The 24,088-nt window shown below is 44.3% G+C and overlaps 2 protein-coding genes across 2 annotated transcripts; one reads left to right on the forward strand and one right to left on the reverse strand.

Moving 5' to 3' along the window:
- Window positions 1-3,691: 3,691 nt before the first annotated feature.
- On the forward strand, window positions 3,692-6,432 carry LOC109750981 (mediator of RNA polymerase II transcription subunit 31). Its single transcript, XM_020309900.2, has 6 exons — window positions 3,692-3,934; window positions 4,039-4,142; window positions 4,530-4,626; window positions 4,698-4,776; window positions 5,181-5,458; window positions 6,037-6,432. The coding sequence occupies exons 1-6, from the start codon at window positions 3,876-3,878 to the stop codon at window positions 6,044-6,046; spliced, it is 627 nt and encodes a 208-aa protein (XP_020165489.1). The 5' UTR covers window positions 3,692-3,875; the 3' UTR covers window positions 6,047-6,432.
- A 2,169-nt stretch (window positions 6,433-8,601) lies between these two features.
- On the reverse strand, window positions 8,602-13,123 carry LOC109750978 (RNA-binding KH domain-containing protein PEPPER). The gene is made up of 6 exons (XM_020309897.4): window positions 12,696-13,123; window positions 10,853-11,108; window positions 10,054-10,208; window positions 9,712-9,975; window positions 9,268-9,462; window positions 8,602-9,181 (listed from the first exon to the last, which is right to left on the reverse strand). The coding sequence occupies exons 1-6, from the start codon at window positions 12,984-12,986 to the stop codon at window positions 8,990-8,992; spliced, it is 1,353 nt and encodes a 450-aa protein (XP_020165486.1). The 5' UTR covers window positions 12,987-13,123; the 3' UTR covers window positions 8,602-8,989.
- Between the last annotated feature and the right edge of the window lie 10,965 nt (window positions 13,124-24,088).

The following is a 24,088-nucleotide window of genomic DNA, read 5'->3' on the forward strand; positions in this document are numbered from 1 at the left end:
GGGCGCGGCAGCGGACAGGGAGGCGGGGCGACGCCGATCTCCGGCGGGACGAGCTCCGGTCGGCGAGGTCACTGCAGGGCGGCGGAGGAGATGAGCGGCGGCGACCGGGCGCGCGGGTCGGCGAGCGACACCGGGCGGTGAGGTCGGGCGCGGCCGCGGCGATGGACGGCGGAGGAGACGAAGCGGCGAGGCGGCGGGGTTCCGGCGAGGTCGGGCGCGGGCGGCGGCGCACGTCGGAGCGGGCGGCGAAGCGCGGGGAACCCGAGCGGCGGCGGGGGGGCGCTCGGGCCCGCGGGGCGCGGTCGGGCTGGCACGGGCCCGCGATGGGCCTGGCAGGCCGCGGCCGTGAGGACGACGGCGGCGGACAGGTGGCGGCTCCGGATTGGGCAGGGGCGGTGGCGGACATGTCCGGGCGTGAGGGTGGACGTGTCCGTCGGCGGGAGGAGGAAGAAGCTAGGGTTTCGTCCGCGAAAAATGGAAGGGGAGGTGTTTATATAGGTAGAGGGAGGTAGGGATGTCCAAATGGGGTGCGATTTTCGCCCACACGATCGTGATCGAACGGCGGAGAGCATGGAGGGGGTTAGGATGGGCTAGGTGGGCTGTGTGAAGAGGTGCTAGGCTGCAAAGAGAAGGGGGGGTTTCGGGCTACGCGGTTAACCGTTGGGGCGTCAAACGAACTCCAAATGGAATGAAATTTGACGGGCGGTCTACCGGTGCTATACCAAGGCCAATCGGCAAATCTCGACCCATTCCGAGAACGTTTTTCTCCTGCTCATGAAACAAGGTCTGAGAGGGGCGACGGGTGCGTGTGAGAGTGTCGGATCGCGAAACGGACAACGCGGAAAAAGACCGGATGCAAGTTTTAAAAAACATGCAGATGAAAAGCAGATGATGACATGGAAAAATGCAACACGCAAGCAAATGATATGGCAACAACGACGAATAACTGGAAGACAGCTGGCGCATCGGATCGGGGGCGTTACATGACGTCCCCGGGCTGTACGTGTGTTGAACGCGGAGGTACCGTCCGTTCGGCACTAGATCGGATCTTCCGCGATTTGAATCGCCGCGAGTACGACTCCACAGAGAATTATTACTACGTTCCCCAACAATTTCGTCGCTATAATTTACTTATTTTTTGAACGAAATAAGGGAACTAAATATGCATATCATCTTTATGCATCTGCCTTGGAATTTTTGTGAACCTATCAATATCGTTCTTTATTCGTGCTTTGATCATGTGAGCTCTCACGTGCAAAAGGACGTATGACTTACTAGTTTTTTGGAAGGGACTACTAACACTCCTTTTGGCTTCAAGCTTTCGAACCCTGGATCCCAAATGTTTGTGTTGCTAGAGTTCTCCACTTCTCCACCAAAGTCCTAAGCATCCATCTAAGTGAAGGAGAACACATGTTTGAGTTAGATCCACGATCCAACCAAGCAAACCCATAATCTCGTATATGCGTTTTCATTGAGCTAGGTACCTTTATAGATTTGTGACTCCTCGAGGTTAAAGTTACTTGCGACATTCACTCTCTAGAATTGCTTCTGGAAGTTTGTGGAGGCATTGGAGATCGCTTCAAGATGATCTACTAGTGATTGAACCCCAACTTTGTCGTCGGAGCTTAAGGTAGGAAGACAATGTCTATGTGGGGACAACCCATGTCAACTAAAAAAACCATGTTTCCACGCTTCTCCAACAATAAAGACCCAGAATCTTCAAGAGGATCCGAATTCCGGGCCTACATCCCGTACTTCAGTCACTCTGATTGATTCTAAAACTTTTTTCTTGAATATATGATTCTAGTTTTTTAGCACAATCGACTAGGCTTTATTGGTGAATAACCATTTGGTGATACAAATCGAATAATAGGGTTGGGTGAGCCAAGAGTGTCTCCCTTGATCCAACGTAGTGCATACCTAGCTTGATCGCGAGCTTCGCAATTCGAGCTCCTAAATTCATAGATGAAATTACGTGTGATAAAAGAGGATCAGTGAACTTCTATCTCTCTGGTGCTTGCTTCATATCTCCCTCCATTCTTTTTAGCAATGTCATTGACCAAATTTTAGCAATCCAGAGCGATGTGGAGGCGTTGGATGTATAAGTCTCTAGCCAGAGCAAGATCCTCCCGACAAGCTAACGCCTCCAAAGTCGTAGGGTCGGCCACTCCTAACAAGACAAGGGCTGAAGCCCCTAAGTACATACCTTGCTCATCGCAACAAAAGGTGGCGACGACTCCACTGGTCCCTATACTGTGATACAACACATCCATGTTGATTTTCACCAAACCGGAAGGGGGAAGATTCCAGAATTGGGCATTGTGTGGAAGAGGAGCCACAACTGGTCATGGCGGTGCCAAATTCTTGGGGTCCTCTAGCTCCGCAATGTAACGGATGACAAAATCATGTGTGGCGACTCGACTCGGAAGACTTTGATTCTAGTTTGTACATTTGATTCTAGTACTTTGAGTTAGGAGAAATTTTGAAGCCCATACATAATCCCTTTTTAGGGGGCTTGGGGGACGGAAAGGAGAGCGCCTCTACAACGCCTTTAGTGTCGAGACGCATGCTGGCGCTCACGGGACTGCAAAATGGACCACGATCCATTAGCTTCGCTCGCTAGCGACCGCTCACTCCAACAACATAGTTCTGAAAAGAAAGAAAACTACGGCTTAAGAGAAACAAAATCCGGGTTTAATAGACTAGAAATAATAATAAAATTTATAAATTTGAAAAGATCGTGAACTTTTAAAAAGTTTGAAATTTGAGAAAAGTTCAAAGTCCACAAATTTATAAAAAATAAGGTTTAAAAATAGATTTGAGAAATATTCATAAATTTGAAAAATGTTTGCAGATTTATAAAGAAACACAAACTTGAAAAAACTTGTGGATTCCAAAAGTATTCACAAACTTGAAAAATCTTCGGAGATTTAACGGATTCAAAGAAAAGTTCCTAGATTTGAAAAAAGACTGCGAACATGAAAAAAGTTCACGAAACTATTCAAAAAAAATTCACGAATTCCTGAATAAAAAAATGTTCATAGATTTGAAAAAAATTGTCAATTTGTAATAAATTTGCAAATTTGAAAAAAAGTTCAAGCATTAAAAATGTTCAGTTTTTATTTTTTTTTGCAAATTTGAATAAAAATTCGTGAATTCAAAAAAGTTCATGAAAAATAAAAAAATTCCTCATTTAAAATAAAAGAATAAATAAACAAAAAAAGAAGGGAAAAGAAAAGAGTAAACAAGGGAAAACAAACAATAAAACAGAAAATAAAACGAAAAAATAAAAAGGAAAAAATCAAAAATAGGAAAAAGAAAAAGAAAAGTGAATTATTTTTAAAATATACACAAGAAACTATTAAAACCGAACAAACTGGTGAAGAAAAAAGCAACAGAAAACCTGGGCCCAAAAAACGCTGCACCCTGTACCATTTGTCTCAGGCGACAAATAGGAGGATTTGGCGCCGAAAGCGGCCATACAAAAGAGCAATGCTATATCTACGAAGAGTATTTTACGTATCTTACGAACGAGATGAGTTGGCTGCTTTTAATTGGACATTAGTAGAGGCTGGGGCCCACCCTGAAAAGGAAGATTACGTAGGATACGTAACAGCCTTACGTAAGTCTAGCATTTTTGCATACAAAATCAATGTCAGACGTCCAGCACAATAAGACCCTGCACGGTCCGGCGAAGAGGTAACCGGCACAGGCCCCCAAAAGCCCATATACAAGTCACAGGTACGCTCCGTCGCTCCCTCAGAAAAGAATACCGCCTCCCTAAAAAAACTAGGAAAAACAGTCTCCTCACCGGTCCGTCGTCCTCGCCGTCGCCCTACCCATCTCGCCGGCGCCGTCGGGGACCCGCGGGGAGCATGGATGCCATGGAGGAGGATACGCCTCCAGCGCTACCGCCACCGCCACCGCCTACGACGTCAGTGGGCGCCTCCCCTGTTTGCCCGCTTCTCTCATCTCTGTGTTTAGGTCACGCGGAAGCGCTCACATATCTCCCTGATCTGGGCGTCGTGTCGGTTGCAGGGGCGCGAAGCAGCCGCCGTACAAGGATCCTGACGACGGGAGGCAGCGGTTCCTACTGGAGCTGGAGTTCATCCAGTGCCTCGCCAACCCCATCTACATCAACTGTACAGTAACTCTCCTCACAGCCTCTGTTTCAAACTGGTTGGTTAGAGATTAGCTTATTGGGTACCACAGCGCAATTGAGTTTCATCATGGCTGATTTGTGGGTTGAGTCCTGCTGCGAGAGTGAGTAGCTAGCTAATCAAATAGAATTTTTCTTGTTGTTGATTGTGTTAGTCAGTGACTGACCTCTGGAGTAACAAATTCACATGATATGATTTTGTTTTGGTAAGACCGCATATTGTGATAAGGCAAGAGAGATTTAATTATGTATTGCTTATGCTTTGTTGCTTCCTGTGCTTCCGATGTATTCGGGGTCAATATTTTGTATGGGTATTAAACATGATTCTGCTTGGGGGATGGCGTTTATAGTATTTGTTTTGTTCAAGCAGATCTAGCGCAGAATCGGTACTTTGAGGATGAGGCGTTCATCGGGTATCTCAAGTACCTCAAGTATTGGCAGCGTCCGGAGTACATCAAATACATAATGTGAGTCACCTTATACTTTTGATTTGCGCAAATAGGTTGCTCACAGACAGGGTCGTACTGTTATGGTACAGGTATCCGCACTGCCTTTTCTTTCTTGAGCTTCTCCAAAATGCAAATTTCCGAAACGCAATGGCACATCCAGCAAACAAGGTGACCTTTGACCCCATTTGGCTAGAATTACACTCAAGCACCATTCTCACTCTTTACTGTTTACAAGCTTCTTTTTCTTTTCAAACCGTTTCTTTGGAATTGTCTATTTGGAGATTATTACTTTTACGGTTGATTGGTAGTGGACATAAAGGATCTTGGAAATGATAAAATGTTGCTACTAATGCGCTTACAAATATATTAAGTGGATATGTTTATCTCCCGAGGAATTGGTTAAAGCAGTCAAATGTTATGAAAGCATATTAAGCTTCATGCACACTTCTAAAAATGTTCACTGTTTTATCCACATAATATTTTTTCTTAGTATTTGAAAAAAGTGTGTTTATTTATTTAGGACATTGAATCATTTGTATGCAACTAACTCTTACCTGCAAATTTCTTGACAGGAAGTTGCTCATAGGCAGCAATATTTCTTCTGGAAAAACTACAGGAACAATAGACTGAAGCACATCCTGCCGCGTCCTCCTCCCGAACCAACTCCTGCGCCTGCACCAGCACCAGCACCAGTGCCGACGCCTCCGCCTGTTCCTGCACCACCATCGTCTTTGCCAACTATGTCAGCTGTTGGTGCATCTGCAATGCCCCCCATGCAGTTTATAGGAACTCCTGGCGCCAACAACCCAAAGAATGAGATGAGAAATGTTATGGGTGGTAGAAAGAGAAAGTATGTATCTCCCTATCTTGCAATCAATCAATAGCATCTCTTATGCAGTTAATATTATTTCTCCATGAAGTGTCATTACAAAGTTATTAGTTGTAAATACAGTTTTTTTTTCGTTAAAAGTTCCTGTGTACCATAGTTAACAGGTGTTATATTCGAGGGTGATCCAACTCGAAAGGAGTTATGGCCATTCTGCCAATCTAGATTATGAAGTACCTCTTCACTTATTCTGTAAAGATTGTTGATGCTCTCAAGATGCTTCTTAGGAGAACTGAATTAGTCCCGTCCTATCATAGGAATCATCCTGCGTTGAAGGGGTGGAGAAATCTGTTCTATTTGTTCCTTTTTTCTTGGTCCATCTCATGAATCATCCGAGATTTTATGAAAAATGCAAGTTTCACAGTAGTGTTGTTATGCCTGTGTGCTTGTTAGTCAGTTTTAAATGTGTGCATGGTAGTTTGAGTTTTCACAGGTTATTTCTTTTTCCTCTTGTGATGTATAGTTTGAGCATGCGAGTATGTTGCATTATGTTCAATAAAATGGTTTACAATGACTGATTGTACTGTGTATCTTGGCTGCAGGATGGGCTAGTGAAACATATTGATCAACTTCACGGCTGACGGCATCCCAGAGAAGTGGAAACTCACCTCCCTGTTTCCTGTTGGTAGACCTTTGAAGTAGCAGACAAGTTCGAAGCAGCTCCTGCTTTGGAGCAGCTGGAGTTCTCAACGTGGCATGCGCACTTGGCCCTTGGTTGACTTGATCATTTATCTTATTCTGGCCTTTGCTGTAGTTGAATGGAATCTTTACTTGCTGAAACTTTGTGCCAACAGTGGCAGCCGTAAAAGCGAACATTTATCACATATTCTTAGATGGAGCCGCAACATTTGCATACGCAGCTCCATGAAACGCTCCATTGCTCGTTCATATTATTTTGCTGCACAGTTTGTGCCTGGTAATGGAGGGCTTGCATTGCATTTCTCATGCGTACGATTCCGGATCAGGGGCAGCGCCAGTATTAGGCCGCCCCCCTTGCTGCATTTTTTGTTTCAATCTATATTTTCATGGCTCCAGTGATCTCGATGACGAATTCACTTTTTTTTCCCGGAAAAACGCAAAGGATCTTTGGGCTTCATTTTATTGAAAAGATGGGGAGAGTACAATCCTCCTAGGAGGCTGTTGTTACATGGGTCACGCTCTCAATCAGTGGACGTCCCAGGATGTGGGCATAACAACCCTAAGCCACTGTGCTCCGGCTTGTGCCCAACATTTGGCCACGAATTCACTTTTCTACAATATGTTCACGCCTGAAACTTTTAAGGATTATCTGAAACTTTGAAATTGGACATTTGTCTTTCCTAAATTATTAAAGGATGCGGGCACATGGGAAAAAATATTCACAGTCTCTGGTCTCTGCCACCTCATACGAATAATAAACGAAATACTCCCTCCGTCCCATAATATAGCTTGCAAAAACGTATTTGCGGGATGGAGAGAGTAATTAAAGTATGACGATAAGTAAGAAAATAACAAAGATACTTCGATACGCGGGATGCGCGTTACGCGTCTTTAATATTATAAGGGCATTGGTTAGTAGTTTATTTATACTTTTTTAGGGGGTTTTATTTTTACTATTAAAGCAAAATTTGTGATCGTGTGCAAGAGTTACATCCAGCCATCCGCGCACTACCATCACCTTTGCTCGTGTGCGCCGACAAGTGACCTCTTGATGTACCACCCTCATCTGCTCTAACAAGCTCCATGCCAATCCATCTGCACAAAAATCGTAATAGTTACCCTCACATCTATGATGGTTGCCCCTATTCCCCAACATCGACATCGTCCCCAAGCTTCCAACATCGACGATGTTGTGGGAGCAAATGGATTGGTCATCCATCAATCTTTTCTCTAGTGTTGTCGCTAGGCAAAATCTCGAAAGGGGTATTCAATAGATCATCATAGGAAGATACTTGTGACATGGTTCTCTTGGCGCCCAAGCGACTGCGGAGGGGGGTAGTTGCTTAAGGTAGGCATTAGGGTTGCGGATGCAGGGGGCCCTTGGCGACGGTAACAAACACATCCTCAGCATGGAGGTTGCCAGGTTGGTGAGAACTTAGCGCAAAGATTGTAGTCCCCAATGAGATGTTGCGTCGTTGTCACCATTATTGACTGCAAGGTGTCACTGGAGACAATATTGTCGTTCATTTGCATATTACCCAATACCAATGATCTAAAGTGAGAATCATACGATCTACTCCCTCCTTTCCTAAACCCAAGTCTTTTTAGAGGTTCCAATATGGACTACATATGGAGTAAAATAAAAAAATCTACACTCTAAAATACGTCTTTGTATGTGTCTTTACTAAAATCTCTAAAAGACTTGTATTTGAAACGGAGGGAGTAATTGATAATTGTTATGTTTGAGCATGTTGTATGGTCGTGTTTGGATGAATTGGACTGTTGGTTGTTTAGGTTGCACTTTGAGTGTTTCAGTTAATAAATTTGTCTATCTTACAGTTTCAGATTTCCTCCCCTCCATAGAAACCCACCGCTTGCAGCGACGAGATATGCACCGGCAGTCAATGTTTGATATACTAACAAATTGCAGCCGTCTACTTGATCGATGTCTATATAGCAAAAACTGCTCTCAAAGAAGGCTCTCATTGATGGCTCTCTTTTCTATCTTTGAGGTTAATGGGCAAAAAAAACTTGTGGGAAACGAAAAACTGATTCTCTCTCATATCCATGCTAAGTACGTACTGCCACCATTCTTAAAATAGATACTTGTACGTACTGATCTTATGTATAATACGTATGCGGTGTAATATGTTCGTTAAGACAAAGCTTTGACCAAACTTATTATACTACTCCCTCCGTCCCATAATATAAGACACTTTTTGACATTAGTGTAGTATCAAAAAACGTATTACATTATGGGATGAAGGGAGTACATAAGATATGATGTGAATCTTAGTGACATCAAATTTATGTCACATAAATTACGTATTGATAGAATGATTGTTGGTTAAAAAGCCTTGTCTTAGCCAACCATAATCGAAATTATGACTTGAAATGGAGTTAGATTTACAAAAAAAATCAAGCAAAACTAAATGTAATTTAAGGGCATGCAATGTGCAATTCAATCCTGGGGGCAATTTAAATAAGTGATTATTGTTGTATCAAGCCACAATGTCGCCATAGGACGAGGCTGTTATACTGCTCTTTTTCACCAAGTGGCGCTACTGAAAAACATTGCACCCACAGATGAACACACGTTGAATTACACATTCCTTTCGGCACAGGCAGATTATCATCAAATCAGTCGGCACGCAAAAAGACTAGAACAGACTTCCTCGAAATAAGAACATCTACAAATCAAGTAGACACTAAATCACGCACCCCGATTCGATACGACTATAATAGTACCACCCTGAGGAACATGAAGCCAGCAGAGCAACTATTGCTGACATACACAACGATGACCCAGGAGTGGAGACAGGGTGGCCGCAAGCTTGATGGCAAACAGCTACCATCTTAGTAGCGGTAAGTGGAACCGTAACCACCAAGACCTGACGATGAATATCCACTCCCGTCCATGTTAGAATAAGATGGCAGCGATGATGACGGGTAGGCCGAGCTGCCATACGGGTAGCTGGACCTATATAACGGATCTAATACTCCTGCGTAACTGCTCCTCACAGGTTCTCTGTGCGTAGCCAGGGAGTCCTGAATGAAGAGGACAGTATATGAGAGTTTTGATCTTGCTAAAAGATGGCATTTTGAACAAGAAAAAAAATTATGATGTCTATTACCTGGATAAGCTGTTGAGCAGATTGTACCTGGGACGACGTCCCCTTTATTTCAACAGTTATATCATCAGGGCTTCCCAAACTCTCTTGAATTGTGACAACAGCACCACTGTTAGCCCGTATGTATGCAATGTTTGCTCCTTTGACTCCTATGATATCTTCTGCATAGGTAAGTGGGATTTGCATGGTTTGTGTTATCTGCATGTCATTTGTTCTTATCAGCAACAGTTCAATGTAAACAAACGTTAGGCTCTATTTGCAAACAACTCATTGTGTTATTTCCCAAAAAGATTAGATTGATGGATGTGATGCACACTGAACATGAACGGAAGTTGGACACTCTGACTAAAAAAAAGAAAGCCCACGGATTATTATTAAACAAAATATCTTATAGGAAGATTATAGGAAGAAAAGAGAGTACATGCAGAAACATAGGCAAAGACATACCTGTGTAAGTAGAGGGCCAGCACCATGCATTCCAGAAGGTCGTAATGCTGACAAGGCAGGATCTCGCCCATATAATGACACACCTGAGCGATGAATGTTATGTTCTACCAGCGGTTCCCGTTCAAGATACAAATGGTCCCTTTTCATTGGAAGAACATATTCATCACGCACTTCAGGTTGTTGATTTACTTGTGTAGAAACAATTGAATGATGTGGCATATCATTCCAAGTTTCAGCACTGCGATCTTGACTTACTGGGGCATTCTGATAAAAGAATAGGAAATGATGTGTATTAGAAACAATATGGCGAAGCATAGCATGCATTAAAATATATGTGCTTACAGTCTTCTCAAACAATGGAAGTACACTATGGTCAACCAAAAACTTCCGGAGATGATTAGAAACTGCTTGCAGTGCTTTTAGAACTTTCTCTGTTTCACCCTGTATCTCAACTATCCTCTCATCGTCAGTTACATAGAAAGGCCGATCTCGCTCATCTACACAAATTTATACCCACGGTGAGTCATATAGTATATATTATGCATAGCTTCGCACAACACAACAGAAAAAATAATGGATATTAAGCTATTAAATAATATCACAAATAAGCATATGCTTTTTAAAGTGCATAATGTGTTCACACTTCACACGTGTAGAAATATGAACCTTCACCATTTCTATGCAATGTTCTTTCCTAGTTTAAATTCATTCCAATTTCCATATCTTCTGTGACCTATAATACAGTCCATTCTTAACATGTACTCCCTCTGTTCCATAATTCTTGTCATGGTTTTAGTTCAAATTAACCTCATTGCAAACTTTGATCAAGTTTTTAGATAAACGTGTCTACATCATGAACCCAGATACATCATAAGACATATTTTCATATTATATATATTTTGTACTGTAGGTACAAATAGTTTTCTCTAGAAACCTGGTCAGATTGCAAAGTTTGACTTTTCAAAAAAAAATGCACTACATTATGGATTAGATGGAGTATGATAAACATTTCTCTTTGTGCTGGGAGGGACATGGAACACCTAATGGAAATGCTAGAGCAGAAATCCAACGGCAAGACAATCAACTGATGTACAAAAGCATTTGTGTATCAATATAAATACATCAGCCAAGGACATATTACCTACTGATATAACCCTTATTGTAGCACCCGTGCCCTCCTGGATTGCCTTAATTGAAGCACCTTGCTTCCCAATGAGGTTAATTGCTTGAGCTCCAGGAACCACCAACCGGGCAGCACATACACCAGGTGCAGCAGCTGTCTGGGTACCTTCAGCAGCTCCATCTGTTATTCCATTGACACGTTTAAAAACTCTAATCAGAGCGTCCACAGCTGGAGGCAGCTCCAAGCCCGGATCTTCTTTTGCAGACACCAAAACCTGGAATGTCCAAGAGCCATGGTTTACTCAGTGAATCCAAAGGAGATCATCAGGCATGCAAGAGTAATAAAACGTACCCACTAACAGAAGAATATAATACAAATGATTTACACCATCAAGTACATAAATAGTTAAATACTCCCTCCGTCCCATATTAATTGACGCTCAAACGGATGTATCTAGCAGTTTGAGTGACAATTAATATGGGACGGAGGGAGTAGTTCGCTATTCAACTTTATCCGACCAAAAGAACGGCAATCAATTCACACAATACTCCCTCCTTCCCACAAAATAGATCCCCTAAGTTTTGTCATAAGTCAAGCTTTCTTAAATTTGACCAAGATTATAGAAAACATTTTAACATTTACAATACAAAATCAATATCAATATATTCATCAAGAAATATGTATTCATAGCAGATTTATTTGGTTATAGATGTTTGATATTTTTTTCTATAAACTTGGTCAAACTTCCTAAGACAAAACTTAGGGAATCTATTTTGTGGGAATATGGAGTAATAGATAGATGGAATGGGTATACAAAACAATTCTCTGTGCACAACACTGAACAAAACAAACTGACTTTTCAGGAACATATTATGAGGGCCACCTATAAATACTAGTATGTACGCACATGCAATGCACATTTTAACATTATGGGAGATTATTGGTAGGAAAAAACATAAACTTGCTAATAGATTCGAAGGAAAAAACATCTTGATTTATAGATGCAGAAATAAATTGTATTATAAAGAAAATCGGAATTAACATATGCAATCCCCACAATTTGTTAACAAAGAATCCCGCAAAAAATGTTAATAAAGAAAATAACTAAAAAATGAAATTTAATTTTACTTCATGTTTCTCCCCCAAAACCAACTTTTTTGGGCTCAACTCGTTGCCAACCATAAGCTGCAACATGGATGGCCCAAGAGGAATCAGTATGGGCCACGTCTCTTGAGAAGGACTAGCGTTCATTCTAGAACATGGTGGATGCAACAACCATGCACTGTTCACTGCGAATCCCACTACTTTCAGCCGTTGGATTTAGGACATAAATTGTTAGGATTGATGGCTAGCTCTCATTCAAAACTGGTACACTGTATAGTAGTATAGATGTCAGTGGCTATAATTTTTTTTTCACATCTCCCCTTCTGTAAGATATAACACACCACCCTAGCAAGTACATGTACGGTTCACCGCAATAAATGACACCGTCGTATATTAGATGAAATTGACGTGCAATCCAAAAATGACCCAAGCATGTCAATTTGGTTCGATGCCTCGAGCCTCGAGCCTCCCACATCCCCTTATGTCTATTTCATGTATCAGCGAATCGAAATCGCACTTGAAGCACTGTAGGCTCAGACACTCCGAGCTATGTCAAAGCACATTAACCACCAACCTATTTACCAGGATTCCAGCAACCATTGCTAACATGCAGCACCAATTGGACATGTAGAACAGAGAAGATTGTAATTCCAAAGTGCCAATCAATCTAGCCATCAGGTATTTCAATCCCCGACTAGTCAATAACGGATTCCTGACAGGAAAGGGCAAACGCTAGCTAAAGTTTGTGGGTACTCACAATGCGCTCGGTGGCGCCGACAGGACCCTCGAGGACGCGGACCCTGGCCTTGGTCTCCTCGACGAGACGCTTGATGAGCTCGCCCTTCCGCCCGATGATGCTCCCGACCTTCAGCACGGGCACAACCATCCGGAACACGTTGTCCCCCGGCCACCCGGGCCACCTCTTCGCCTCCGGGACGGCCTCCGCCTCCGCCGAGGCATCGGCCTCCTCGGCGGCCGGCGGGGGCGGTGATGCGGGCACACCAACCTCCGTGGCGGCGGCGGTGGCTGCGGCGGCGGGGTCGTCCATGGCGGTGGAAGCTGCCGACGCGACGGCTAGGGTTTGGGTGTGGACTGCAGCCGCGGGTGCGGAGAGACCTGTCAAGTGGAAGGAAGGGGATGAGGAGGAGGTGCACGAGATCTGGGTGTGCGTTTTGCTGGTTTGATTTCTCACGGGCTCTTCCGTGCCTGCGCTAACATATGGGCCAGATATTTTAGTTTTAGGCCCCCACCTGTGCTGATATAACTGCACTTTACCAGCTCCTGCCGCCTCTAGAGAAGTCAAATGGGCCGGTTTGTTAGTATTTTGAAGAAAAAATAGAAAACAAACAAATAATAATTTACAACTTTTAAAATAAATATAATCTACTATGTAATAAGACTATTTTGAAGAAGAAAACTATAAATATATATTTGAAATATTTTTCACCATTTATACCAAAAGTTCATGTCAAATAATAAAAGGTTTATACAACTTATAAGGCCCCGTTCGCTTCACAGGTTTCCAAACCTTTCGAAAGGAATCCTCAATTCCACAGGTTATTTTTTCTTTGATACGTTCGTTTCAAAGGAACTAGCTACAGTATACCAGAGGAAAGGCTCGCCAGTAGTGTCGATTTCACAGGAATCTTTGCATCCACCCTGACCACTTTTTCTGGGCGGAAGCCCGAGGCAGCCATAGGAAAGGTGAATAAAGTATACTATACCAAAGCATGATGTGAGACGTGAGAGAAGAAGAACTAGCTGAAATGAATATAAAATATTCTAATAGCTACCGCTAGTGTGTGATTAGCAGTGGGACTTCCTGCGCTCTTTCTTCGTCCACCGAACGCACAGTATTTGTTCATTTTCTTTGTTTTCAATTCCTTGGTGTTGTACCTGAACTCATTCCCTATTCCTGCACATTTTTACATTCCTATGGTTGAGAACCCTTTAAAGAGAACGGTGCCTAAGAATTGTTTAACCACATAAAACAAATCTATTGTAAGTTTTTCTATTGAAATGCGTCTCAACTCATATAAAAGTATTCAATTATGTCAAATAAAATTGTTCATACCAGAAGAAGTGGTCCTAGCTCACTTGATTAGGGAGTGGATGTACAACCGAGCCATCCAGGTTCTCATGGACACGAACTTGGTTTCTTATATTTAAAAACTCAATTTTTCGGCCTCCCTTATCAATTTACTTTTAAAAACATGTACACACCTTTTAGAGAAATGATTCATGCAACTTCTAAAAGTTGACCTTAGAAAAAAACTTGAAAAGTGTCTTTCTATGGACATTATCATTTTATATGAAAAGCCTTTTTGAAATATTTTACTCACCTCATGAAATTTGCTCATATATTTTGAAGAAAAAGAACTCCGTGATGCTAATTTGTAAGTATTGAATCGTCAAAAACCTATTATATGTGATGAACATGAAAAGCGAAAGTGTAAAAACAAGGGAGGAAAGATGACTACAAAAATGGTAAAATAATAATGGAAAATGAAAATAAAAGGTGAAAGTAAAAGAATGGAAAAGGATGAAAAGATAATGAGACAAAATGGATAAACCTCCTTAATGGGTCAGCTCAATGGAGAGAGTGGGCTCCTTGTCGCCCTAATCCGATAAAGATGGGTAAGAACCTGTTAAATCCTACTTTCATGTTTATAACACAACGACGTAATTGGCTCGATGCTCCACCACAGCCTCACCGCCTGCCCCTATCACATGTGGCCCACAACCTAGTCCGAGGATATCTATACCCCAGACCTCATCATGTCAGGGTCTATCCCATCACCATGGAAATTTTACTCTTTAAGTAAATTTTGTAACCTGTAAATTGGCAGTGGAACATTAAAAAGGTGTCATCCCTAGCTTCTTCAATATAAGCCGCATCAATACTAAAGATGTATTTGACCATGAGGGAACAACCAAACCATTTGAGATGACTATGAGTAGACGAACTCTTTGTGGACACCTCATGTCGGTTCATAATTCCAGTTGTAATCTCTATGGGCTCACACATAGCAGGGCGCCCATAAGGGATTCACACAAGGTAGTTTACCCAGGTTCAAGCCCTCACGATGAGGGACCCCCCTGAAGGAAATATGCCCTAGAGGCAATAATAAAGTTATTATTTATTTCCTTATATCATGATAAATGTTTATTATTCATGCTAGAATTGTATTAACCGGAAACATAATACATGTGTGAATACATAGACAAACAGAGTGTCACTAGTATGCCTCTACTGGACTAGCTCGTTGATCAAAGATGGTTATGTTTCCTAGCCATAGACATGAGTTGTCATTTGATTAACGGGATCACATCATTAGGAGAATGATGTGATTGACTTGACCCATTCCGTTAGCTTAGCACTCGATCGTTTAGTATGTTGCTATTGCTTTCTTCATGACTTATACATGTTCCTATGACTATGAGATTATGCAACTCCCGTTTACCGGAGGAACACTTTGTGTGCTACCAAACGTCACAACGTAACTGGGTGATTATAAAGGTGCTCTACAGGTGTCTCCAAAGGTACTTGTTGGGTTGGCGTATTTCGAGACTAGGATTTGTCACTCCGATTGTCGGAGAGGTATCTCTGGGCCCACTCAGTAATACACATCACTATAAGCCTTGCAAGCATTGTGACTAATGAGTTAGTTGCGGGATGATGTATTACAGAACGAGTAAAGAGACTTGCCGGTAACGAGATTGAACTAGGTATAGAGATACCGACGATCGAATCTCGGGCAAGTAACATACCGATGACAAAGGGAACAACGTATGTTGTTATGCGGTCTGACCGATAAAGATCTTCGTAGAATATGTGGGAACCAATATGAGCATCCAGGTTCCGCTATTGGTTATTGACCGGAGAGGTGTCTCGGTCATGTCTACATAGTTCTCAAACCCGTAGGGTCCGCACGCTTAACGTTACGATGATAGTTATATTATGAGTTTATATGTTTTGATGTACCGAAGGTTGTTCGGAGTCCCAGATGTGATCACGGACATGACGAGGAGTCTCGAAATGGTCGAGACATAAAGATTGATATATTGGAAGCCTATGTTTGGACATCGGAAGTGTTCCGGGTGAAATCGGGATTTTTCCGGAGTACCGGGAGGTTACCGGAACCCCCCGGTAACTTAATGGGCCTTATTGGGCCTAGGTGGAAGAGAGGAGAGGAGGCTAGGGCAGGGCCGCGTGCCCCTTCCCCCCCAGTCCAAATAGGACAAGGAGAGGGGGGCGGCGCCCCCCCTTCTTTCCTCCCCTCCACCTCTTCCCCCTCTCTCCTAGTCCAACATGGAAAAGGGAGGGGAGTCCTACTCCCGGTAGGAGTAGGACTCCTCCTAGGCGCGCCTCTCCTCCTTGGCCGGCGGCCTCCCCCTTGCACCTTTATATACGGGGCCAGGGGGCACCTCTAGACACAATTGATCAACGATCTTTTAGCCGTGTGCGGTGCCCCCCTCCACCATATTACACCTCGATAATATCGTAGCGGTGCTTAGGCGAAGCCCTGCGTCGGTAGAACATCATCATTGTCACCACACCGTCGTGCTGACGAAACTCTCCCTCAACACTCGGCTGGATCTGAGTTTGAGGGACGTCATCGAGCTGAACGTGTGCTGAACTCGGAGGTGCCGTGCGTTCGGTACTTGATCGGTCGGATCGTGAAGACGTACGACTACATCAACCGCGTTGTGTTAACGCTTCCACTTTCGGTCTACGAGGGTACGTGGATAACACTCTCCCCTCTCGTTGCTATGCATCACCATGATCTTGCGTGTGCGTAGAATTTTTTTGAAATTACTACGTTCCCCAATAGTGGCATCCGAGCCTGGTTTTATGCGTTGATGTTATGCATGAGTAGAACACAAGTGAGTTGTGGGTGATATAAGTCATACTGCTTACCAGCATGTCATACTTTGGTTCAGCGGTATTGTGAGATGAAGCGGCCCGGACCGACATTACGCGTACGCTTACGCGAGACTGGTTTCACCGTTGCGAGCACTCGTTGCTTAAAGGTGACTGGCGGGTGTCTGTCTCTCTCACTTTAGTTGAACCGAGTGTGGCTACGCCCGGTCCTTGCGAAGGTTAAAACAACACCAACTTGACAAACTATCGTTGTGGTTATGATGCGTAGGTAAGAACGGTTCTTGCTAAGCCCGTAGCAGCCACGTAAAACTTGCAACAACAAAGTAGAGGACGTCTAACTTGTTTTTGCAGGGCATGTTGTGATGTGATATGGTCAAGACATGATGCTATATTTTATTGTATGAGATGATCATGTTTTGTAACCAAGTTATCGGCAACTGGCAGGAGCCATATGGTTGTCGCTTTATTGTATGCAATGCAATCGCCATGTAATTGTTTTACTTTATCACTAAGCGGTAGCGATAGTCGTAAAAGCAATAGTTGGCGAGACGACAACGATGCTACGATGGAGATCAAGGTGCCGAGCCAGTGACGATGGTGATCATGACGGTGCTTCGGAGATGGAGATCACAAGCACAAGAGGATGATGGCCATATCATATTACTATATTGATTGCATGTGATGTTTATCTTTTATGCATCTTATCTTGCTTTGATTGACGGTAGCATTATAAGATGATCTCTCACTAAAATTTCAAGATAAAAGTGTTCTCCCTGAGTATGCACCGTTGCCAAAGTTCGTCGTGCCCAGACACCACGTGATGATCGGGTGTGATAAGCTCTACGTCCATCTACAACGGGTGCAAGCCAGTTTTTGCACACGCAGAATACTCAGGTTAAACTTGACGAGCCTAGCATATGCAGATATGGCCTCGGAACACTGAGACCGAAAGGTCGAGCGTGAATCATATAGTAGATATGATCAACATAGTGATGTTCACCATTGAAAACTACTCCATTTCACGTGATGATCGGTTATGGTTTAGTTGATTTGGATCACGTAATCACTTAGATGATTAGAGAGATGTCTATCTAAGTGGGAGTTCTTAAGTAATATGATTAATAGAACTTAAATTTATCATGAACTTAGTACCTGATAGTATCTTGCTTGTCTATGTCAATTGTAGATAGATGGCCCGTGCTGTTGTTCCGTTGAATTTTAATGCGTTCCTTGAGAAAGCAAAGTTGAAAGATGATGGTAGAAATTACACGGACTGGGTTGTAACGCCCACGATGCGGCTATATCTCCCACGTGTCGAGGCACGACTTAGAGGCATAACCGCATAGTGGTTTTGTCGCAAGAAGGGTCATCTTCACACAATCCCATGTAATGAACAAGAATGGAATAAAGAGTTGGCTTACAATCGCCACTTCACACAATACATAAATATTATTCATACATCATCCAAAATACAAACATATAGACCGACTACGGTCAAAATCCAGATGAAAATAAGACAACCCCAAATGCTAGATCCCCGATCGTCCCAACTGGGCTCCACTACTGATCATCAGGAAACGACACATAATAACGACCACGTTCCTCGTCGAACTCCCACTTGAGATCGACCCCATCATCTGCACTGGCATCGTCGGCACCTGCAACTGTTTTGGTAGAATCTGTGAGTCACGGGGACTCAGAAATCTCACACCCGCGAGATCAAGACTATTTAAGCTTATAGGAAAAGAAGGTGTAGTGAGGTGGAGCTGCAGCGGCAAAAACATATATGGTGGCTAGCATACGCAAGAGAGAGCGAGAAGAGAAGCAACGGAGCGGTCGCCATCTAGCAATGACCAAGAAGTGATCCTGAACTCCTACTTACGTCATACATAACTCAAACCGTGTTCACTTCCCGGACTCCGCCGAGAAGAGACCATCACGGCTACACACGCAGTTGATGTAGTTTAATTGGGTCAAGTGACAAGTTCTCTAGGACCGGACATTAACAAATTCCCATCTGCCTCATAACGGCGGGCACGGCTTTCGAAAGATAATACCCTGCAGGGGTGTCCCAACTTAGCCCATCATAAGCTCTCACGGTCAACGAAGGATAAACCTTCTCCCGAAAAGACCCGATCAGTCTCGGAATCCCGGTTTACAAGACATTTCGACAATGGTAAAACAAGACCAGCAAAGCCACCCGAATGTGCCGACAAATCCCGATAGGAGCTGCACATATCTCGTTCTCAGGGCACACCGGATTGTCCAAGCTTCCGATAGGCCAGCCCAGAGTTGCCCCTAGCGGCCACCGGCGACTGACAGTTTGGACCAATACTCAGAGGGGCACTGGCCCGGGGGTTTAAAATAAAGATGACCCTCGGGCTCTAGAAAACCCGGGGGAAAAAGGCATAGGTCGCAAATGGTAAAACCAAGGTTGGGCCTTGCTGGAGGAGTTTTATTCAAGGCGAACTGTCAAGGGGGTCCCATAAATCACCCGACCGCGTAAGGAACGCAAACTCAAGGAACATAATCCCGGTATATCAGTAACTAGGGCGGCAAGAGTGGAACAAAACACCAGGCATAAGGCCGAGCCTTCCACCCTTTACCAAAAAATATATATATCGATGCATTAATTAAATAAGAGATATTGTGATATCCCAACATATCCATGTTCCGACATGGAACAAACTTCAACTTCACCTGCAGCTAGCAACGCTATAAGAGGGGCTGAGCAAAAGCGGTAACTTAGGCAAACAACGGTTTGCTAGGAAAGGATGGTTAGAGGCTGACATGGCAATATGGGAGACATGATATAGCAAGTGATGGGTAGCGGAGCATGGTAATAGAGCGAACAACTAGCAAAGCAAAGATAGAAGTGATTTCGAGGGGTGGTCATCTTGCCTGCAAGGTTCTCAGAGTTGTCGAGAGCTTGATCCTCGTAAGCGTACTCAACAGGTTCCTCGTACACGAACCCGTCTCCCGGCTCTACCCAAGACAAGAACACAAACAAACGGAACCACAATCAACCACGAGAAATGCGCAAGCAACATGATGCAAAACATGTATGATATGCAAGATATGATATGCGATGCATATGCGTGCTCCGGAAGGAAAATGATGAACATGACAGTAACTTGGCAAACCAAGCATGCCACTGGAAAGATGGGATGATTTCGGTCGAAATCGATATAAAGATCACCGGAAACGGATGCACGGTTTGCAAATGGCAAGCAAAACAAGAATGACACGAATCTGCGATAAACAGCATGATAGCACTTAAAATGCAACAAGTAACAATGCTACAGCACCCCAACATAGCAACAAAGAATATGAAAGTAATCTACAGGAGATGCTTGACAAAAGATGAACACTGAGCTGCGGCTAGATCACAACATATCAAGCTCAAACAAGCATGGCAAAAGTGCAAAAGATAACAGGATCACAGACTTAGTGAAAAACTGGACATGGCAGAAAACAGCATCAGATAGCAATGTTCAGAGCACGAAAACAACATGCTACAGGAACTCAACATAGCAAAACAAGGCATGGCAGTGTTCTACTAAATGCATATGACAAAAATCCCTTACTGACCATAAGCCAAAAAGGACCAGAAGATATGATGGCAAGCATGTGAACATAGCAAGTTTCGTTATCAGGTTTCAGACTTAGCAGAAAACAGAGCATGGCAGAAAATAATAATATGTAGGCCTCTTTGTGAGATTGATGCACTCACTACAGAGCAATGCATGATAAACCAAGCATACCTACAGCAAGATGGCATGATTATGAAGCTAACCCTGGCAAGAATACAAGCATAGCATGTATGGATCAACTACAATAAGCTTGGCAAAATTGCATATCACGTTAAGAATCTGCCAGAAATATTTTATAGCAAAAGTAGAGCAAGATTGAGTCATGCTATGGTACTCCATAATTGCAAACAAGGGAAGGAATGGATGGATCAATTACAACTGTAGATACAAAACATCCTTACTGAACATCTCCAAAATATGCATGGATCTCTCTGTAGCATCAAGTTTACATGGCAACAAAATAACAGCAGACAAAGACTTAGAGAAATCACTAAGTCCCTGAAATCAGAAATATTACGGGGCCTACTTTGCATGCTTGTGCTAGTCACCACAGAGATCACAAAAATACATAGACTACACCAATGGAAAGATGGCATGGCATACTTCAAAACACATGTAGAGGTCATGCCCATAAGATGCACAGAAAAAATGATACAAAAAAGACAAATCTCCAAGTTCTGATAAGAACCAGCAGATAACAGCAACTAGCCCTCTTCCAACAGAGATTTGGGCATCAAGATGACCTCTAATGAACATGATGCAATTGAACAAAATGAAGAGCATCATGAGGCAAACAATTTTACATATTACACGCGCGAATCGGAGCTACATGCAAGGAGTTATGGCATCACGAACAGAGGCACATACTGAGAAAATTCCAAGACTTAGAGAAATTAGGGGGGTGCGGGAAGTCAACGCTCACGGGGATCTGGATCGGGGCCGAGGTCGCTCGAGGGCGCTCGGGGCTCCGGTGGTGCGGCTCGTCGGCGGGAGGAGAGGAGAGACCGGCGCGGTCTCCGGCGGAGGGAGGAGGCGGCGGACCTCGGCGCCGGGCGGCGAGGGGCGCCGGCGGCCGGAGGAGATGGCGCGGACGCCGGGCGGCGGGGCTTCACGCCGGCGATGGCGGCGGCGAGCGGCGAGGCGGCGGCGCGGAGGCGCGGGGCGGCGGGGCGCTGGCACGGGAGCCGGCGGGCGTCGGGCGGCGGAGCTGCGGGCCGGGAGGGCCGCGGTCGGGCCGGCGCGGTACGGGCGGCGGCGGGACACGTGGCGGCCCCGGATTGGCTGCGGGCGCGGTGGCGATTTCGTCCGGCGGCGCTGGACGCGTCCGCCCGCGGAGAGGGGATCTTAGGGTTTTCGGAGACTGCGAATGTATACGGGATGCCTCACATATAAATAGGTAGAGGGGGCTAGGAGGCTCCAAATGAGGTGCGGTTTTCGCCCACACGATCGTGATCGAACGACCTAGAGCATGGAAGAGAGTTTGGTGGGTTTGGGCTGGTTTTTGAGGGGTTTTTTGCTGGACACTCAAATGGACATTGCGGATACCCGGTTAACCGTTGGAGTACCAAACGACCTCCAAATGGAACGAAACTTGACCGGTAGTCTCCGGGTGGTATAATAAGGCCACTTGTCAAGCCTCGGTCCATTCCGAGAAAGTTTGACACCCACACACGAAAGAAAACAAGAGGGGTGCACCGGAGGAGATAGAAGCACCGGATTGCAAAACGGACAACGGGAAAAATGCTCGGATGCATGAGACGAACACATATGCAAATGCAATGCACATGATGACATGATATGAAAATGCAAGACATGAAAAAATGCAAAACGAAAGAGAAAACCCGGCCACGGAGGAAATATCATAACACATAGCCGGAAATGGCAAGAGTCGGAGTTACAAATATGGCAAGTTACATGCGGGGTGTTACAACACTCCACCACTACGAGAGGATCTCGTCCCAAGATCTAGGACTGAAAAAACTCCGGATATTCGGAACGGAGGTGGTCCTCGCGTTCCCAGGTGGCTTCCCGGTCGGAATGGTGCGACCACTTCACTTTCAGGAATTTGATTGACTTGTTGCGAGTCTTGCGCTCAGTTTCTTCAAGAATAGCAACGGGGTGCTCATGATAAGACAAATCTTCTTGGAGGTCAATCTCTTCGAAGTTGATAGTGCGCTCAGGCGTCTTGAAGCACTTGCGGAGTTGTGACACGTGGAACACGTCGTGCACGTTCGCGAAGTTGGAAGGAAGCTCAAGTTGATAGGCGAGGTCGCCTCTTTTGCCAACGATCTTGAAAGGACCCACGTATCAAGGGGCAAGCTTCCCTTTGATACCGAAGCGACGAGTGCCTTTCATTGGAGAGACACGGAGGTAGACATGGTCTCCGATCTCGAAAGCCAAATCACGGTGCTTACTATCATAGTAACTCTTCTGGCGCGATTGCGCGGCTTTGAGATTATCACGGATGACTTTACACATTTCTTCAGCTTCAGTGATTAAGTCATTGCCAAGAAGTTGGCGTTCACCAGTCTCTGACCAATTGAGAGGAGTACGACACTTTCTGCCATAGAGAATCTCGAATGGGGCCTTGCCCGAACTCGCTTGGAAGCTGTTGCTGTAGGAGAATTCAGCATATGGAAGACAATCTTCCCATTTCATGCCAAAGGAAATGACACAATCCCTGAGCATATCTTCAAGAATTTGATTGACTCGCTCGACTTGGCCACTAGTTTGAGGATGGAAAGCTGTGCTGAAGCGAATGTTAGTGCCCATGGCCTTCTGGAAGGAGTCCCAGAACTTAGAGGTGAAGATGCTTCCACGATCTGAAGAAATCAATTGTGGAATCCCGTGCAAGGAGACAATTCTGGAGGTGTATAGCTCTGCCAGCTGAGCTGCTGTGATGGATTCTTTGATTGGAAGGAAATGAGCCACTTTAGAAAGCTTGTCGATGACAACGAAGATAGCATCATTTCCGCGCTTGGACTTTGGAAATCCAGTCACGAAGTCCATTTCGATATGATCAAACTTCCATTGTGGGATAGCAAGAGGTTGGAGGAGACCAGCTGGTCGTTGGTGTTCTGCTTTCACCCTTCGACAGACATCACATTCATTCACGAATTGAGCAATCTCTCGCTTCATTCGAGTCCACCAATACGACTTCTTGAGATCATGATACATCTTCGTACTTCCAGGATGAATGGAAAGGAGAGAATTGTGCGCCTCGTTCATAATGAATTTCCTTAGATCACCTTTAGGAACCACAATCCGGTCCTCGAAGAATAAAGTGTCTCTGTCATCAATGCGATAGCACTTGTATTTGGAAAGACCCTTGTCGATACCACGTTTCACCTTCTTCACCATGGCATCAAGGAGTTGTGCCTCACGAATTTGATCTTCCAAAGTAGGAGAGACTATGAGGTTGGCAAGAAAGCCTTGAGGAACAACTTGGAGATTCAGCTTGCGGAAAGCTTCACAAAGATCCGGTTGGAAAGGCTTGAGAATTAAGCTGTTGCAATAGGCCTTCCTGCTTAAAGCATCTGCAATGACATTGGCCTTACCTGGAGTATATTCAATACTCGGATTGTACTCTTTAATCATTTCGACCCATCGAGTCTGCCTGAGGTTGAGGTTGGGCTGAGTGAAGATATACTTGAGACTCTTGTGATCGGTGAA

The sequence above is a fragment of the Aegilops tauschii genome, chromosome 1, assembly GCF_002575655.3.
Source record: "Aegilops tauschii subsp. strangulata cultivar AL8/78 chromosome 1, Aet v6.0, whole genome shotgun sequence".
Classification (NCBI taxonomy): domain Eukaryota; kingdom Viridiplantae; phylum Streptophyta; class Magnoliopsida; order Poales; family Poaceae; genus Aegilops; species Aegilops tauschii.

Excerpts from the sequence above, each read along its gene's own strand:
- LOC109750981 (XM_020309900.2), top strand. The coding sequence starts at position 3,876 with ATGGATGCCATGGAGGAGGATACGCCTCCAGCGCTACCGCCACCGCCA. Across the intron at positions 4,143-4,529 it reads CAACCCCATCTACATCAACT|ATCTAGCGCAGAATCGGTAC; the intron begins GTACAGTAACTC and ends TTGTTCAAGCAG. Across the intron at positions 4,627-4,697 it reads GAGTACATCAAATACATAAT|GTATCCGCACTGCCTTTTCT; the intron begins GTGAGTCACCTT and ends GTTATGGTACAG.
- LOC109750978 (XM_020309897.4), bottom strand. The coding sequence starts at position 12,986 with ATGGACGACCCCGCCGCCGCAGCCACCGCCGCCGCCACGGAGGTTGGT. Across the intron at positions 11,109-12,695 it reads TCGGCGCCACCGAGCGCATT|GTTTTGGTGTCTGCAAAAGA; the intron begins GTGAGTACCCAC and ends TGGACATTCCAG. Across the intron at positions 9,182-9,267 it reads CTGCTCAACAGCTTATCCAG|GACTCCCTGGCTACGCACAG; the intron begins GTAATAGACATC and ends CTCTTCATTCAG.